The 17,750-nt window shown below is 41.4% G+C and overlaps 1 protein-coding gene across 1 annotated transcript; it reads left to right on the plus strand.

The window, feature by feature from the left end:
- LOC109233617 lies at nt 13,081-13,990 on the plus strand. The gene is made up of 3 exons (XM_019399498.1): nt 13,081-13,094; nt 13,202-13,657; nt 13,711-13,990. Exons 1-3 carry the CDS (start codon nt 13,081-13,083, stop codon nt 13,988-13,990), a joined length of 750 nt encoding a protein of 249 aa, XP_019255043.1.

The following is a 17,750-nucleotide window of genomic DNA, read 5'->3' on the forward strand; positions in this document are numbered from 1 at the left end:
CGCAAATATTTATCAAAGCCCTCACAAAAAAGGGCTGATGCCTAGAGCTAAAATGCTTTCGGAGGAAAATAAACACAAGGCTTCACATAATATAGACACAAACGGAATAACTTGTGCAAAACTCCTAAACAAAGGAAGAAAATGTAAAGATTAAAGACTTGCATAAGTATACAAACGAAAGAAAGACTCAAACAATTTTTGAGCAAAAAGATGTTTTTATTTACAATAACATGCCAAAACAAAACAGATACAAGTATTGGAAAAAGAAAAGAAAAGCTAAACTGCAGTATCTCCGGAACCAGGAGGAAGAGAAGTGTTCGCGCCCCGGGAAAAGTAGGTGGATCCACCGATGGCTCAATATTTTGGTCATCACCAGTTTGGCCTTCAGCATCATCATCCTCCGATTCTTCTTCAGTTCCCAAGAACTCGGAACCGGAACCAGAAGGACCAGGAGCATCAGACCTCGCTGTGAGTCCACTTTTAGCAGCTAACTCAAGCTCACGGGCCTTAGCAATTTCGGCATCAAAATCGATGATACCATCTTTGGCCTCTTCCAAGGTATTTCTCCTCATGCTGTACATAGAGTAAGTTTTCTCAATAATGAGGGAAGCCTCTCGGTGCTTAAGTTCTTCTTTGAGTCAGGTTACCTCAGCAGAAAGGCTTGCCGGGTGGATCGAATAGATTTGAGGCTAACATCAAGGTCACAGGCAGTTGAACTAAAGAGCCTATTATGCTCGATAGTTTCGTGTACTTCTCCTCCAACCAGGCATATTTCACCCCCACAGCAACAAGCTCTTCAGTTTTGGAATTCAAGGTTGCCTCCAAATTATTCAATCTTTAAGCGGAGGCAGCCTCACGATCGGATGCAGCAAGAACGGCGTTATGGACTTCAACCCATTTAGCTTTTTCTTTTTCAAATTGAACCCTCAACGGCGATCTCTTGGCTAAGGGCTTCCACCTCTTGCTCGCTTTGCTGCAATCGAGCTTCCAATTGTTACATCTCGCGTTTTCGTACGTTAAAAGTTTCGTCTTCAGTTAATTGACGTAGACTCGGAGATGAGATCATCTTGACATTAACGTATTTACGCTATTTATAACAAGCGATAAATAAGTGTTATGAAGGATAAAGGGATACACGAATTAAAGAAAAAGAGTTTCGTTGAAAGTGGCCAATTTAGGATAAAATACGGGTCGAGCGATAATATCCGATAATTATGAACTAGCACCATGCAAGGTACCATATGACCACGGTAGTATAATGTATAAAGTATATACAAAGTATATTAAAAATAAATAGAATTTTAAGTAATTTGTGATAATTTTTAAATTATGCGGGTAATTGGTTAATTACCAGGCAACGGGACATTATCCAGTTAACTAATAAATGAATAAATTTTTTATGAATTACATCCCAAAACGTGGCAAGAAGCCACAAAAAGCTAGAAATGACTAAGTAGTCATATAGTCTAGGTGGCAATCTAGGAATTGGAATTGAATAAGGAAACAGTGTCTTGTTCCGTGCATTTTTGACAAGCAGAACCAAAAAAAACGTCAAAATCCTAACAAGAGACATACTTCTCCATTTCTCCTAGTTCAAAGATTTCAAGGAATATAAACTTAATTCGTTCCAAAAATTTCACGGAAACGGAAGCTTGATTAGTTCAAGAATTTCGAAGAAGCAAGAGCTAATTTCGTCAAAAATTTTAAAAAGCAGAAGCTTAATCCGATTTTTGGGTTCTAAATTCTATCCACGAAAAATTCCAACGGAATATTATACGGACTTTTCCCTACTCCGGGTATGTGAAGGCTATCACTTCTTTATTTTTGGCATGATCTATAAAACACAAACGAAACGAGCAAACGCACAATTTTCACAAATTACTCTATTCATAGAAATACTAGGGGTGTCTATATTCTTGATTCCCCATGTGAATTATTATTATCTTTTGTTCATGGGTCTCAAAATAATACGCAGATGAAAAAGTTTATCCGGAAGGAATATTGAGATTTTTACGTATTTTTCATGCATTTCACCCATTTATACATGTGCATTGACCCATGACCAGATGGCGTTATATACACGTATATATGTAAATATATGTATATGGGATATGGAAAAAGGTTACGGCGTTATATACGTACCACACCTGATCAGCTGGTACATGTTGATGATGTTGCTAAACGATATGATGAGAAGCCCTCAGTGGCTTGATGATATTATGTACACCCATACCTATGCATGACACGACATTTATAGCACGTGCATGACATTATAAATGTTTCAGAATTTACAGAGTTATTCAGATTTAAAGATGTGTTTCTTTATTCCATGTTTCACCTATGTCTTTTACGTACTAATTTTCATGCCTTACATAGTCAGTACATTTTTCGTACGGACGCCCTATTTCACGGGGCCTGAGTTTTATGCCCGCAAGTGCAGGTAGGCAAGCTGACGGTCCCCCTTCTTAGGATCCCTGATCAGCGAGAGTTGGCGTGCTCCACTTGATATGGAGCTGCCTTTGATTTTGGTACGATATTTTTGTGTGTGTGTGTATATATATATATATATATATATATATATATATATATATATATATATATATATATATATATATATGGGTATGACACAGCTCAGTCCCGTCTTTATACAGTTATGTTTCTATTAGAGGTCTGTAGACAGTATGTCTAGTTGGGTTGTATGTGGCCTTGTTTGCTTTCAGTTTTGGAGGTATAGTTGTCTATGGCAGGCTTGCCGGCTCGCCCACTGTATTCTGCATGTATACGTACATATTGGAAGGTCTCCTTCATGTATGTTATTTTCGTAATTCAGCAAATGTTATTCAGGTTCATATCTTAGACGCATGCTTAAGGGTGTTTGACAGGTAGGACTCAGGCACCCGTCGCGGCCCATCGGTTTGGGTCGTGACAAAAGTGGTATCAGAGTAGTTCTGTCCTAGGGTTGTCTACAGACCGTGTCTAGTAGAGTCTTGTTTATGGTGTGTTGTGCACCACACTTATAAACAGGAGGCTACAAGACATATAGGATGTTATCCTCTCTTCTTATGTTAGATCGTGCAATATAAGAAATTCAGGTTCCTAACGATATGTTATATTTTCAGCGATGCCTCCAAAGACTACAGCCGCCCAGAAAGGAAATTCTGTGGCTGGTGAGACTACTAGTTGAGCACCACGAGTTACCAGGGCTCGGGGAGAGTCTCATAGTGAGGTCCATCTCAGACTTCACATACCCTGCCCTTTCCAGAAGAGTTCCGAGGGGAACCAGCTCCAGTGCCCGCCCCTGTACATCCAGCTCCTCAGCTAGATGCACTGAGTCGGGAGATGAGAGATGTTATTCAGCTATTAACCCGATTAGTAGCCGCACAAGCTCGGCGTCAGGAAGTAGGTATTGGTCATGCAGATAGGTCTGTCAACGCGAGGGTTCGTGACTTCATTAATTTAGACCCTCCGGTATTCACTAGAGCAGATCCAAATGAGGACCTTCAGGTATTTATTGATAGAATGCAGAAGCCGTTAAGGGTAATGAAGGCCACTGCGACTGAGTCAGTTGAGCTAGCTTCGTATAGGCTCCGAGATGTTGTAGTTAATTGGTACGAGTCTTGGGAATTTTCCAGAGGTGAGGATGCCCCTCCAGCAGTATGGCAGGAGTTTACATAAGCTTTTCTTCATCATTATCTGCACCAGAGCTTAGACGGGCCAGAGTTGATAAGTTCTTGACCCTTCGGCAGGGTAACATGAGTGTTCGGGAGTACAGTCTTCAGTTTGATTTGTTGGCTAGGTATGCACCCACTATTGTATCTAAGATGGAGGATCGGGTTCACCGGTTCGTGATGGGATTAGAGCGTTACTTGCTTAACGATTGTATGTCGATCTCACTTCAGCCAGACATGGATATTTCTCGTATTCAGGCATACGCTCAGGGTGTAGAGGAGCGTAAACAGAAACAGAGGGCCGATCGTGAGCATGATAGGGCCCAGAATAAGATAGCAATGTCTTCGGGTCCTTCTGGTGAGTTTCGAGGTGGTCAGAGGCAACAGTACCCGAGGTATCCAGCCCAGCCATCGGCTAACGCGCCCCATCAGTTTGGTGGTAAGAGATTTGATCGTTCCACATATTCAGGTCTGGTCCGAATTTTAGGGCCTCAGGTTCTCAGTATAGGGGTGAGTCAAGTCAGATGAGGCCTCCCTTGCCACAATGTGCTCAATGTGGTAAGCAGCATACCGGGCAGTGCCGTATAGGATTGGGTGTTTGTTATACTTGTGGTTATCCGGGCCATGTTATGAGGGATTGTCCGACGAGAGGTGATGCAAGCATAGCTCAGCCAGCAGGATTAGTAGCTGGTTCGTCATCATCAGTACGCCCCCTGGGCAAGGTCTACAAGCACTAATGGGTCATGGTAGAGGCAGATGTGGAGCATCTAGTTCAAGCAGTCCTTAGAACCGCATCTATGCGTTAGCAGGGCGACAGGATCATGGGTCATCTCCTGATGTTGTTACAGGTATATTATCAGTCTTCTCATATGATGTATATGCACTGATTGACCTAGGTTCCACCTTATCATACATTACTCCGTTGGTTGCTAGTAAGTTTGGAACAACACCTGAGTTGGTTAAACCTTTTGAGGTATCTCATTGATAGCTAAGCGAGTATATAGGGGTTGTATAATAGTAGTCGATCTACCGTAGCAGATCTAATCGAGTTAGATATGGTAGAATTTGATGTTATAATGGGTATGGATTGGTTGGATTCTTATCATGCCAACGTTGGTTGTAGAGCAAAGATAGTCCGATTTCAATTTCCAGGGGAGCTTGTTTTGGAGTGGAAAGGTAATACGGCGTCGCCGAGAGGAAAATTATTTCCTACCTTAAGGCAAGGAAGATGATCAGAAAGGGTTGTATTTATCACTTAGTTCAGGTTCAGGATGTGGAAATAGAGTCACCAACCATTCAGTCCATCCCTGTGGTTAATGAGTTTCTCGATGTTTTTCCCGATGAGCTTCCGGGTCTCCCGCCAGAGCGAGAAATTGAGTTTGCTATTGACCTACTCCAAATACTCACCCAATATCTATTCCTCCCTATAGAATGGCCCCCGCAAAGCTGAAAGAGTTGAAAGAACAACTAAAGGACTTGCTTGAAAAAGGCTTTATCAGACCTAGCACATCACAATGAGGAGCACCTGTGTTATTTGTGAGGAAGAAAGATGGTTCCTTACGGATGTGTATTGATTATAGACAGCTGAATAAGGTAACGATCAAGAATAAGTACTCGCTCTCGAGGATCGATGAGTTGTTTGATCAGTTGCAAGGTGCCAAGTGTTTTTCAAAAAAGACTTGAGGTCCTGGTACCATCAGGCAAGGGTTTAGGATGAAGATATTCCGAAGACAACATTCAGGGCCAGATATGGGCACTTTAAGTTTCGGGTTATGTCGTTCGGTCTGACCAATGCCCTAGCAGTATTCATGGATTTGATGAACCGTGTGTTCAGGCCTTTTTTTAGATCTATTCATAATTATATTTATCGACGATATATTGGTGTATTCTCGTTCAGAGGCTGAACATGCAGATCATTTGCGTACTGTGCTTAGAACTCTACAAAAAGGGAAGTTGTATGCAAAATTCTCTAAATGTGAATTCTAGTTAAACTCTGTAGCTTTCCTTGGGCATATCGTTTCGGGTGAAGGCATCCGGGTGGATACACAAAAGATTGAGGCAGTAAAGACTTGGCCTAGACCCACAACACCGAGGAGGTTCGTAGCTTTCTTGGTTTGGCAGGTTATTGAGATTTGTAGAGGGATTTTCTTCCCTTTCAGCACCTTTAACAAAGTTGACTCGGGACGGAGCAAAGTTTCCAATGGACTGACGCTTGCGAACGGAGTTTCCAGGCCTTAAAGGACAGATTAACTTCAGTACCGGTTCTAACGCTCCTAGAAGGGGACGGTTATGTGATCTATTGTGACGCTTCAGCCGTTGGATTGGGTTGTGTGCTGATGCAGCATGGTAAGGTTGTGGCTTATGCTTCTAGACAACTAAGAAAGCACGAGAAGAACTACCTGACCCACGATTTAGAGTTAGCCGTGGTGATTCATGCACTAATGATGTAGAGGCACTACTTATATGGCATTCATGTTGACATCTATACAGATCATAAGAGCCTCTAGTACATTTTCAAGCAAAAGGAATTGAATCTACGTCAAAGGAGATGGTTGGAGCTACTTAAAAACTATGACGTTGATATTTTATACCATCCAGGGAAGGCGAACGTAGTAGCCGACGCCCTCAGCCGTAGATCTATGGGTAGCCTATCGTATTTACAGCCAGAAAAGAGGGGAATAGCCCATGAGGTTCATCAACTAGCTAGTCTTGGAGTTCAGTTACTGGAATCAGGTGATATTGGAATTACTATTCAGGATACGGCAACATCCTCTTTAGTAACTGAAGTAAAGGAACGCCAGTACGAGGATCATGTGTTAGTTCATTATAGGGATACCACCCTTCAAAAGGAGAAGACACCGTTTGGAATTACAGAAGATGGGGTCCTCATATATCGAGGACGATTATGTGTCCTTAATGTTGCAGGGCTACGTCGGCAGGTTATGGCAGAAACTCACTATTCTCGTTATTCTGTCCATCCAGGAGCGACCAAGATGTATCATGATATCAGGGAAGTGTATTGGTGGGACGGAATGAAAAAGGATATAGTAGAATTTGTTGCTCAGCGTCCTAACTGTCAGCAGGTTAAGATTGAGCATCAAAAACCTGGTGGATTATTGTAGGCTATGGAGATTCCGACTTGAAAATGGGAAATAATCAATATGGATTTCATCGTGGGCTTACCTCGTGCCCAACGTAAGTTCGATTCGATATGGGTGATTGTTGATAGGCTTACAAAGTTAGCCCATTTTCTGCCCGTTAGGACTACATATTCCTCAGAGGATTATGCAAGGCTTTATATTAAGGAAATAGTACGACTGCATGGTGTCCCTGTATCTATTATATTGGATAGAGGAGCTCAATTTACAGCTAACTTCTGGAGGTCCTTCCAAAAAGGATTGGGGACTCAAGTAAGTCTTAGTACAATATTTCATCCCCAGACAGACGAACAGGCTGAGCATACTATTCAAATACTGGAGGATATTTTACGAGCTTGTGTAATAGACTTCAAAGGTAGCTGGGATGATCATCTGCCGCTTATTGAGTTCGCGTATAATAATAGCTACCATTCTAGCATTCAGATGGATCCATACGAAGCTCTTTACGGACGGAAGTGTAGGTCGCCTATAGGGTGGTTCGAAGTTGGAGAATCTGAATTACATGGGCCAGACCTGGTTTAGCAAGCCATAGAAAAAGTAAAATTGATCCGGGATCGACTGTTGACAGCTCAGAGTCGTCAGAAGTCATAGTCTGACGTGCGGCGACGAGATTTAGAGTTCGGGATTGATGACTGGGTATTCTTAAAGGTGTCATCTATGAAGGGTGTGATAAGATTCGGAAAGAAAGGCAAACTTAGCCACGGTATATTGGGCCTTATAGGATCATTCGGAGAGTGGTCCAAGTAGCTTATGAGTTAGAATTGCCTTCGGAGTTGGAGTTTGTCCATCCGGTTTTTCACGTATCTATGTTACAAAAGTACATTGGCGATCCTACCCGAGTGGTGCCCACGGATGATGTACAGATTATAGAGGACTTGTCATACGAGGAAATTCCGGTTTCCATCCTAGACCGACAAATTCGCAAGCTACGGAATAAGGAGATAGCCTCCGTGATTAGAGGAACAACAATGTGGAAGAAATGACTTGGGAGGCCGAGGAAGACATGAAGTCTAGATATCCCTACTTATTTCCTCCTCCAGAGAAGTTTCCGACTGAGATGTCATAACCATAAGGTATGTATGTAAATTCTTGTGTTGGTTATTATCGTTGGTCATGTGAGGCCATTGTCGTTATTCATAATTATGGTCATGTGTTGGGTTATTAAGCTTCTATGGGGAGAGTTGATAGTAGTGTTGTTACAAAGGCGACCCTGCCAAAGTTATATAGATCAGGGGAGTTGAACATTCGATGACGAATGTTTCTAAGGGGGGAAGGATGTCACATCTTGCATTTTCGTACGTTAAAAGTTTCGTCTTCAGTTAATTGACGTAGACTTGGGGATGAGATTATCTTGACGTTAACATATTTACGCTATTTGTAACAAGCGATAAATAAGTGTTATAAAGGATAAACGGGTACACGAATTAAAGAAAACGAGTTTCGTTGAAAGTGACCAATTTAGGATAAAATACGGGTCGAGCAATAATACCCGATAATATGAACTAGTACCATGCAAGGTACCATATGACCACGGTAGTATAATGTATAACGTATATATAAAGTATATTAAAAATAAATAGAATTTTAAGTAATTTGTGGTAATTTTTAAATTATGCGGGTAATTGGTTAACTACCGAGTAACGGGACATTACCCAGTTAACTAATAAGTGGATAAAAATTTATGAATTACATCCCAAAACGTGACAAGAAGCCACAAAAAGCTAGAAATGACTAAGTAGTCATATAGTCTAGGTGGCAATCTAGGAATTGGAATTGAATAAGGAAACATTGTCTTGTTCCATTCATTTTTGACAAGCCGAACCAAAAAAACGTCAAAATCCTAACAAGAGACATACTTCTCCATTTCTCCTAGTTCAAATATTTCAAGGAACATAAACTTAATTCGTTCCAAAAATTTCAAGGAAACGGAAGCTTGATTTGTTCAAGAATTTCGAAGAAGCAGGAGCTAATTTCGTCAAAAATTTCAAAAAGCGGAAGCTTAATCCGATTTTTGGGTTCTAAGTTCAATTCACGAAGGTTTCCAACGGAATATTATACGGACTTTTCCCTACTCCAGGTATGTGAAGGCTATCCCTTCTTTTTTTTTTGCATGATCTATAAGACACAAACGAAACGAGCAAACGCACAGTTTCCACAAATTACTCTATTCATAGAAATACTAGGGGTGTCTATATTCTTGATTCCCCATGTGAATTATTATTATCTTCTGTTCATGGGTCTCAAAATAATACGCAGTTGAAAAAGTTTATCCGGAAGGAATATTGAGATTTTTACGTATTTTTCATGCATTCACCCATTTATACATGTGCATTGACCCATGACCAGATGGCGCTATATACTCGTATATATGTAAATACATGTATATGGGAAATGGGAAAGGTTACGGCGTTATATACGCACCACTACTTGATCAGCTGGTACATGTTGATGATGTTGCCCACAGTGGCCGAGACGATATGATGGGATGCCCTCAGTGGCTTGATGAGATTATGTACACCCATACCTATGCATGACACGACATTTATACGCACGTGCATGACATTATAAATGTTTCCGAATTTACAGAGTTATTTAGATTTAAAGATGTGTTTCTTTATTTTATGTTTCACCTATGTCTTTTACGTACTAATTTTCATGCCTTACATACTCAGTACATTTTTCGTACTAAGGCCCTATTTCACGGGGCTTGCGTTTCATGCCCGCAGGTGCAGGTAGGAAAGTTGACGGTCCCCCTTCTTAGGATCCTGGATCAGCGAGAGTTGGCATGCTCCACTTGATCCGGAGCTGCTTTTGATTTTGGTACGATACGTTTGTAGATATATATATGGGTATGACGTGGCTTAGTCCCGTCTTTGTACAGTTATGTTTTTATTAGAGGTCTGTAGACAGTATGTCTAGTTGGGTTGTATGTGGCCTTGTCGGCTTTCAGTTTTGGAGGTATAGTTGTCTATGGCAGCCTTGCCAGCTCGCCCACTGTATTCTGCATGTATACGTACATATGCCTTGTTGGAAGGTCTCCTTCATGTATGTTATTTTCGTAATTCAGCAGATGTTGTTCAAGTTCATATCTTAGACGCATGCTTAGGAGTGTTTGACAGGTAGGACTCAGGCACCCGTCGTGGCCCATCGGTTTGGGTCGTGACACCAAAACAAAGGCCTTAGTGGCCTTGGCTTCCGGTTTTGAGAGGCGAGTGGCACTTTGCTCCCGCTCTGCCAAAAGCTGATCCCGTGCAGAAATAATTTCTTCCTTCTCATGAATCAACCTCTGAAGGCCCTCAAAAGCAAGAAAGTTGGCCTACAAAGCAATAAAGGTAAAACTTAGAATATGTTCATCCAAAAATAAAAGAAATAACAAAGGAAGAAAGGAACATACCGCTGCGGCATTGTGCATGGCGTTGTTCAACAAACATTCTCCCGAGAGTGCCTGAATCTTTTCCCAATCTCTCTCTGAAGTCAAAGGCTTCAGATAATTAGCAAGCTCCACCGGCCTGGATAGCAAGTTGCATCCAGTAAAAACCGAAAGAGTAACATTCATCCTCGTTTGTGGATATTCAGAAGAGGCAGCATAATTTTGCCCCAAGATCCCATGAAATGGGGACTGGGGAAGAGGGACACCTTCTTCATGGTCAGATGTGGTCGGTGGAGATAGTTTAGCTGCTGCTGGTATTGGTAAAGATGCAAATAAAGCTGATGGAGTTGAAGAATAAGAAGCATTGCATCAAATGCAGTGTTGGTTCTTAGATGCTCGCCAACCAAAGACGGTAGGGACTCGCTACTCAACTCTGCAGTACCGGGCACAACAATTGGGGCCGAAAACTGGAGTTAACATTTTCTACTAAATCAAACTCCCCCCAAAGTGCTGAGGAATCATCCTCAGTTGGTGTAACTAACTCAACAGATTGAGCATTCTGTTGAGTTGATGATGAACGTCGCCTTCTATGTAGAGAAGCTCCATCATCACTAGCTTTTCCATCATCGTCGATCATCACGGTGTCTATGACCGCCCGGGAGGAGGGCTACTGATCACAACTTTCAGAGACGACTCAGGGACAATAATCTTCGCCCTCTTATTCTTTTCCCTGGCCACGGAAGAACGCCTTCTTTTTGGTTGCTTGTTCTTCGGCCGGGTACTCCATAGTAAAACACATGTGCCCATAGCAGGCCCGGAGACACCTGTTTGAGTAAGCGCCTCCTGAAGCAGCCTCGCTGCATCAGCAGGATCAACCAAAACGTCCTCCTCGGGGACAACAACATAGCCTGTAGGAAGACCTGATTTCAAGAAAAAGATAGAAGGGATCAATCAATTTCCTCACATAAAAGTTAAGACAAGGTTAGTCTGAATTACCATGATTTCTGGCCTTCCACTCGTATTTGATGGACAACTCTTTCCACGTACGAGTCTCAGGCGTAGTGACATCCAAGATCTGTTGGACCTATTGGCTCAATCCTTCAACCATAGGCGGAACCCATCGAATTCCTGAAACAAGCGTAGAATGAAGGATAAATACAAATATGGAAGAATCCCGAATCAACTAAATATGAATCAAAAAGCTTACGAATGTGGTTCCACATTTCCAGAAAGGATGAAGTCATTATAGGGATCATATCATTGGTGGCAATTGCAACGAACCGTTCTATCCACCCACGGTCATTATCGTCATCCATGCTAGACAACAGAGCATAGTGGCCACGCTTGCAGAGGTTTATCATCCCCCTGCGGAAGATCTTGGGAGAATAAAGATTCATCACATGAGCTAAAGATAGCCCCTCTCCCATTTCCTGGCATAAACGTCGAAGGCAGGCAACTGTCCTCCACACAGAAGGACTTACTTGTGCCAAACATACCTGGTAGTGAAAACAATACTCCACAATAACGGAGTCAAGCTCTCCGTTCAAAGAAAACACACCCAAAGTAAAGGGATACGTGTAGAAGTATGTAAAACCCTCCTTAGGTAGTGTTACTCACTCCGATAGATCAGGAGCAACAATATCCAAATCATGGCAGCGGTGATCTTCCTTGACAACAAGAATGCTAGAAGGACAGATAGAAGAAGGATACCTACTGACAACCCATGTGCGAGGGTTCGCAGTAGGAAATTTCTCTTCGAAGTCTTTTGTGGTAACAAAACTTCTAGGGATGATGGATCCCACTGTTGGAGGAGCAGAGTTCTCGGCTTTGTTCTTGTTCTTTGAAGAACTGGTATGTTTTGAGGAAGAAGCCATTGTACAGAAGATTGAAAAGGTTTTTGCTTGAAGAGATTTAGGGAAAAGATGAAGAGCAGGATGCAAGTCGAATAAGGAAAGCTTGGAAAATTATGGAGTATAAGGGAGAAAGTTGATGCGTATAAGCAAAAGTTTTGGCGGCTAAATTCATAGCCATGATTACCTCGATAATTGGCAAAAGCTATGATGAATCGTGGGATGACGCGTGTTCGGGGCATTAAATGCGGAGAGACGTGCGTTATATCAACTGTTAGAAGCCTTCAGAAGGAGTTATAGTAATTCCCGCCAAAAGAATATTTTTACCAACTTCTCGGTAACACAAAGTTATATCACCAGAAAGCAGGGAGACTATCTGTATAGGATAAAATACGCTATGGCACGTGGTCGTCCAAAAAAGGGACACGTGGAACCTAAGACGGGGGGAATGTCCAAGACCAAAGGCAACTGTTCTGTCTGTCACCGGGGAGAATAATGCTCATAAGGATGTAATAAATACTCCTCGCCTGGTAGCATTTTGTAGGGATATTCCATGGCATTAAATACGATTGCCCGTTACAAGGAATTTGACATTTATGCTCACTGTTACATCTTCATCAATGGCCCTCATAATTCATATTAAAGAGGGGCACGATCCTATGACCTCCTTCCCTAGACGTAGCTATAAATAATGAGCTCAACTATCATTGTAAAGGATAAGAAAATTTTCTGGCAAACTTATACCACACTCTATCCAAAGCTTAATACAATTTTATCTTCCTGCCTTTCTATTTCATTATTTCTGCGCTCAGAACCATTGTGTTTCTACTATTTCGTCTCCATCTCAAGGCTAAGTATTATATATTTCTTCAATTATCTTATTATTTCAGGATCAAATTGGTTCACTTGTCTATAAATCACGTATAAATTAAACTGTAACGTTTTATGGGTAAATAAAATCAGCATGCACAATATGGGAACACTTACAACCTAAACTAGAAGAACACCCTAACTTCTCATAGGGTGGAAATCAGATGACTCAGAATCAGTATATGCCCCAAGGAAATTACAGTCAACCTCAGAAGCCACCCCAGCAAGTAAAGGAGAGTACAAATGACCCGTTGAATATTTGTTGCTTGACAATCAATAACTCAGGACTAAATTTAGAAATCTTAAGAGACAAGTTGGGCAGTTAGTGTCAAATCGAAATACTAGGCCTGCAGGCACTCTTCCAAGTGATATAGAGTATAATCCTCGAGTTAATGCAGACACACTAGGAAGGGAATTAAAAGAAGTGCCAAAGAAGAGAAGGGATAAGACTATACACGAGGGGGAGTTAATTCATAAAGCAACACACGAGTCAAATAAAGATGATGCAAGTTCAGAGCCAGTGGGTGCTTTAAGGCCACCACTGTCTTTCCCCCAAATGTTGCAGAAGAAGAATGATGATCGCATGTTTAACAAATTTCTCTCTATGTTGAGCCAGGATCAATTAAATATTCCATTGGTGGATGTACTTCGTGAAATTCCAAAATATGCTAAGTACATCAAAGATATAGTGTCTCACAAGAGGAAATTGACTGAATTCGAGACAGTCGCACTTACTGAGGAGTGCACTTCGAGGGTCCAAAACAAGCTTCTCAAAAGCTTAAGGATCTTGGCAGCTTCACCATACCTGTGCGGATTGGTAATGTTGATGTAGGCCATGCTCTATGTGATTTGGGGGCGAGCATAAATCTAATGCCCTTGTCCCTGTTCAAGCAATTGGGTCCGGGAGCTCCAAGACCAACCAATGTGATGTTGCAATTAGTTGATAGATCCATTACTTACCTTGAAGGAGTAATTGAAGATGTGCTGTTGCAAATTGGGAAATTCATCTTCCTAGTGGACTTCATTATCCCAGATTATGAGGCTGATGAACAAGTTCCAATCATATTGAGGTGACCTCTCTTGGCTACAGGTGATACAATTATTAAAGTAAGAGAGGTAAAAATGATTATGAGGGTGGATAATGAGGAAGCTATTTTCAGTGTCTACAAGGCGATTCAACTCCCCCGCCATTATGGGGAGCTCTCTATGATATCTGTTGTAGAGGTGGATGAGCAACTTATAGATCCGAGTGTATATCTAGACGATTCTCAAAAACACTCATGTTGTTCGATAGCTTGGAGATTGATGATGAGGTTGAGGAGATAATGCATATACATATGCATCATGTATCTACATGCAGAGATTAAACCCCTTTGAGGCCCTAAATAGGCCAAGTGGGCCTCCACCCAAGCCGTCAATTGATGAGGCTCCAAAATTGGAACTTAAACCCTTGCCCCCTCACCTTCAATATGCTTATTTGGGTGTTTTTGACACTCTACCTGTTATTGTTTCCTCTCACTTGTCTAAATTGCAGGAAGAAAAGCTGTTAAGAGTGTTGCGTGAGCGCAAGCGAGCAATAGGGTGGACGATGTCTGGCATTAGAGGCATTAGTCCGGCCTTCTATATGATAAAATTCTCATGGATGAAGGACACAAGCCAAGTGTAGAGCACCAATGCCGCCTAAATCCAATCATAAAAGAGGTGGTAAGAAAAGAAGTGATTAAGTGGCTTGATACAGGTATTGTATTTTCAATCTCTAATAGCAAATGGGTAAGCCCCGTCCAATGTGTGCCTAAGAAGGGGGGATAACTGAAGTGGTTAATGAAGATAACGTCTTGATTCCCATAAGAACTGTGACGGGGTGGAGAATTTGCATAGATTATAGAAAATTAAACAATGCCACCCACAAGGACCACTTCCTCCTTCCCTTTATTGACCAAATGCTTGATAGACTAGCTGGAAAGGAATATGTTTCCTAGATAGCTATTTGGGGTATAATCAGATTTCTATTGTCCCAGAGGAAAGAGAATACCACAATTACGTGTCCATATGGCATGTGTTCAAGGGAATGCCCTTTGGTCTCTATAATGCGACTTTTAAAAGGCGCATGATGGCTATTTTTACTGACATGGTTGAAATATTTGTAGAAGTGTTCATGGATGATTTTTCTGTGTTTGGGTATTCTCTTGATAATTGTTTAATAAACCTCGATAAAGTGCTTGTTAGGTGTGAAAAACAAACTCGGTGCTAAACTGGAAGAAGTGTCATTTCATGGTACGAGAAGGTATAGTCTTGGGGCACAAAGTGTCCAAAAATGGTCTGCAAATGGACAAGGCAAAGGTGGAGGCGATTGAAAAATTGCTGCCACCTACATCCGTTAAAGGCAATTGTAGTTTCTTGGGCCATGCAGGTTTTTATCGTCGTTTCATTAAAGATTTTTTTAAAATTTCCTCTCCTCTGTGCAAGCTTCTTGAGAAAGATATCCCCTTCAAATTTGATGATGCTTGTCTGAAAGCATTAGAGGAGTTGAAGAAAAGATTGGTGACTGCATCAATTATCATTGCCCCGGACTGGCGCAACCATTTGAGTTGATGTGCGATGCAAGCAAAGTCACAATAGGAGCTGTTTGGGAAAACAGAAGGATAAATTTTTTCACTCCATTTATTACGCGAGCAAAAATTCTGAATCCAGCCTAGATGAACTACACTATTACTAAAAAAGAGTTGTTTGCAGTAGTGTGGGCGCTTGACAAGTTCAGATCCTATCTTGTGGGAACCAAAGTTATCGTCTACACAAATCACTCAGTTATAAGGTATTTGTTTGAAAAGAAAGACGCCAAGCCGAGGTTGATTCATTAGGTTCTCCTTTCGCAAGAATTTTACTTGGAGATTCGAGATCGAAAAGGAACAGAGAATCAAGTGGTTGATCACTTGTCTAGATTAGAAAATTGGAACCAAGTGGTTGAGGGAGGTTTGATTAAGGAAACCTTTCCAGATGAGCAGTTATTGGCAGTCACCTCGAGTGCAGTCCCATGGTATGCAGACTACGTGAATTTTATTGCAAGTGGGGTGATGCCATCGAAATTGAACTTGATAATAGAAGATGATTTCTACATGATGTGAGGCTCTACTTGTAGGATGAGACATTATTGTATAAGCAGTGCGCAGGTTAGTTAGTATGAAAGTGTGTTCCTGAGGAGGAGATGAATGCAATATTGCACGACTATCACGCTTCTCCATAAGGGGTCAGTGCGGTGGGGATAAAACCACCCAAAAAGTGATGCAATCGGGTTTCTATTGGCCAAAATTGTTTAAGGATGCACACGACTTTGTTAAAAAGTGTGACATGTGCCAAGGAACAGGAACAATCACGAGTAAGCACGAGATGCCTTTGCAAAATGTTCTGGAAGTAGAGATCTTTGATGATTTGGGGATTGATTTCATGGGACCGTTCCCATACTCTAATGGTCACTGGTACATCTTGTTGGCGATTGACTATGTGTCTAAGTAGGTGGAGGCCATTGCTCTTCCTACTAATGACGCAAAGGTAGTGGTAAACTTTGTAAAAAAGCACATCTTTACACGCTTTGGGACTCCAAGGGTTCTGATAAGTGATGCAGGAACTCACTTATGTAACAAGTTGTTGAACAACGTTATAGCAGAGTATGGAGTTAAGAACAAGGTAGCCACCGCCTATCATCCCCAAACTAGTGGTCAAGTGGAAGTGTCAAACAGAAAGGTGAAGCAAATGCGGAACTGTCCCAACCCAGGCCCCTTCGAAAATGCGATCTCTGGGTTCGCAATTGCGAACCTAGCAGACTCTAGCCTAATATCGCAAATGCGATCTATATCTCACAAATGTGAGACCTGCAACACTTGGTCAATACCAACAACACTAAAATCTTCCAAACACTCCAAAACGCGTATGAAACTCACCCGAGTCCTCGAGGCTCCAAACCAAACATCAACACAAGTCTAAAAATATAACACAGACTCGGTCGCGCTATCAAATCATCAAAATAACATCCGAATACCACGAATCAGACCTCTAAAACACATGAAACTCAAGAACTTTTAAAAATACAATTGTGCATTCGATTCCTATCAAATCAACTTAGAATGATGACAAACTTTGTGGACAAGTTCCAAATGACGAAACAGACATATTCCAAATTCTGAAATGTAAATCTAAACACGATAGCTATGAAGTCAACCTACGATCAAACTTATCAAAAATTCTAAACCTTTGAATTGCCAACTTTAGGCAAAATAACACAAATCAACCAACGAACCTCCAAACTCGATTTCGGGCATATGCCCAAGTCCAAAATCACGATACTAACCTATCGGAACCATCAAAACATTATTAGAGGGTTGTTTCCACAAAAGTCAAACCTCGGTCAGCATTTCCAACTCAAGCATCTAAAGTGAGTATCACTCATCCAAATTCATTCTGAAATATACGAAAATAAAATCCGGCTATGCATGCAAGTCATAATACATAATATGAAGCTACCGAATACCTCAAACCACTAAACGGAACCGTAAAGCTCAAAATGACCGGTCGGATCGTTACATAAACTCAGTTATTTGCCGTTCAAGTCTCAGATAAACACATCTCAAATACTCAGTTTTACAAAATTATCCTAAAGCGCTATCAACAACATGTGAGGAATCAAATAAGAAGTATTGAGACAGAGATATCATACACGGATATAGTGTCATGTCTGAGAACATGTGTGCAAATAAGGTATATAACTCATAAACAACAAGAATAGCCCTATCAAATCTCAAGCAGTTAGCACATAGCCTAGACATGATGTCTAACATAATTC

This window comes from Nicotiana attenuata, chromosome 10, assembly GCF_001879085.1.
Source record: "Nicotiana attenuata strain UT chromosome 10, NIATTr2, whole genome shotgun sequence".
NCBI classification, from domain to species: domain Eukaryota; kingdom Viridiplantae; phylum Streptophyta; class Magnoliopsida; order Solanales; family Solanaceae; genus Nicotiana; species Nicotiana attenuata.

Excerpts from the sequence above, each read along its gene's own strand:
- LOC109233617 (XM_019399498.1), top strand. Across the intron at positions 13,658-13,710 it reads ACAGTCGCACTTACTGAGGA|CTTCACCATACCTGTGCGGA; the intron begins GTGCACTTCGAG and ends GGATCTTGGCAG.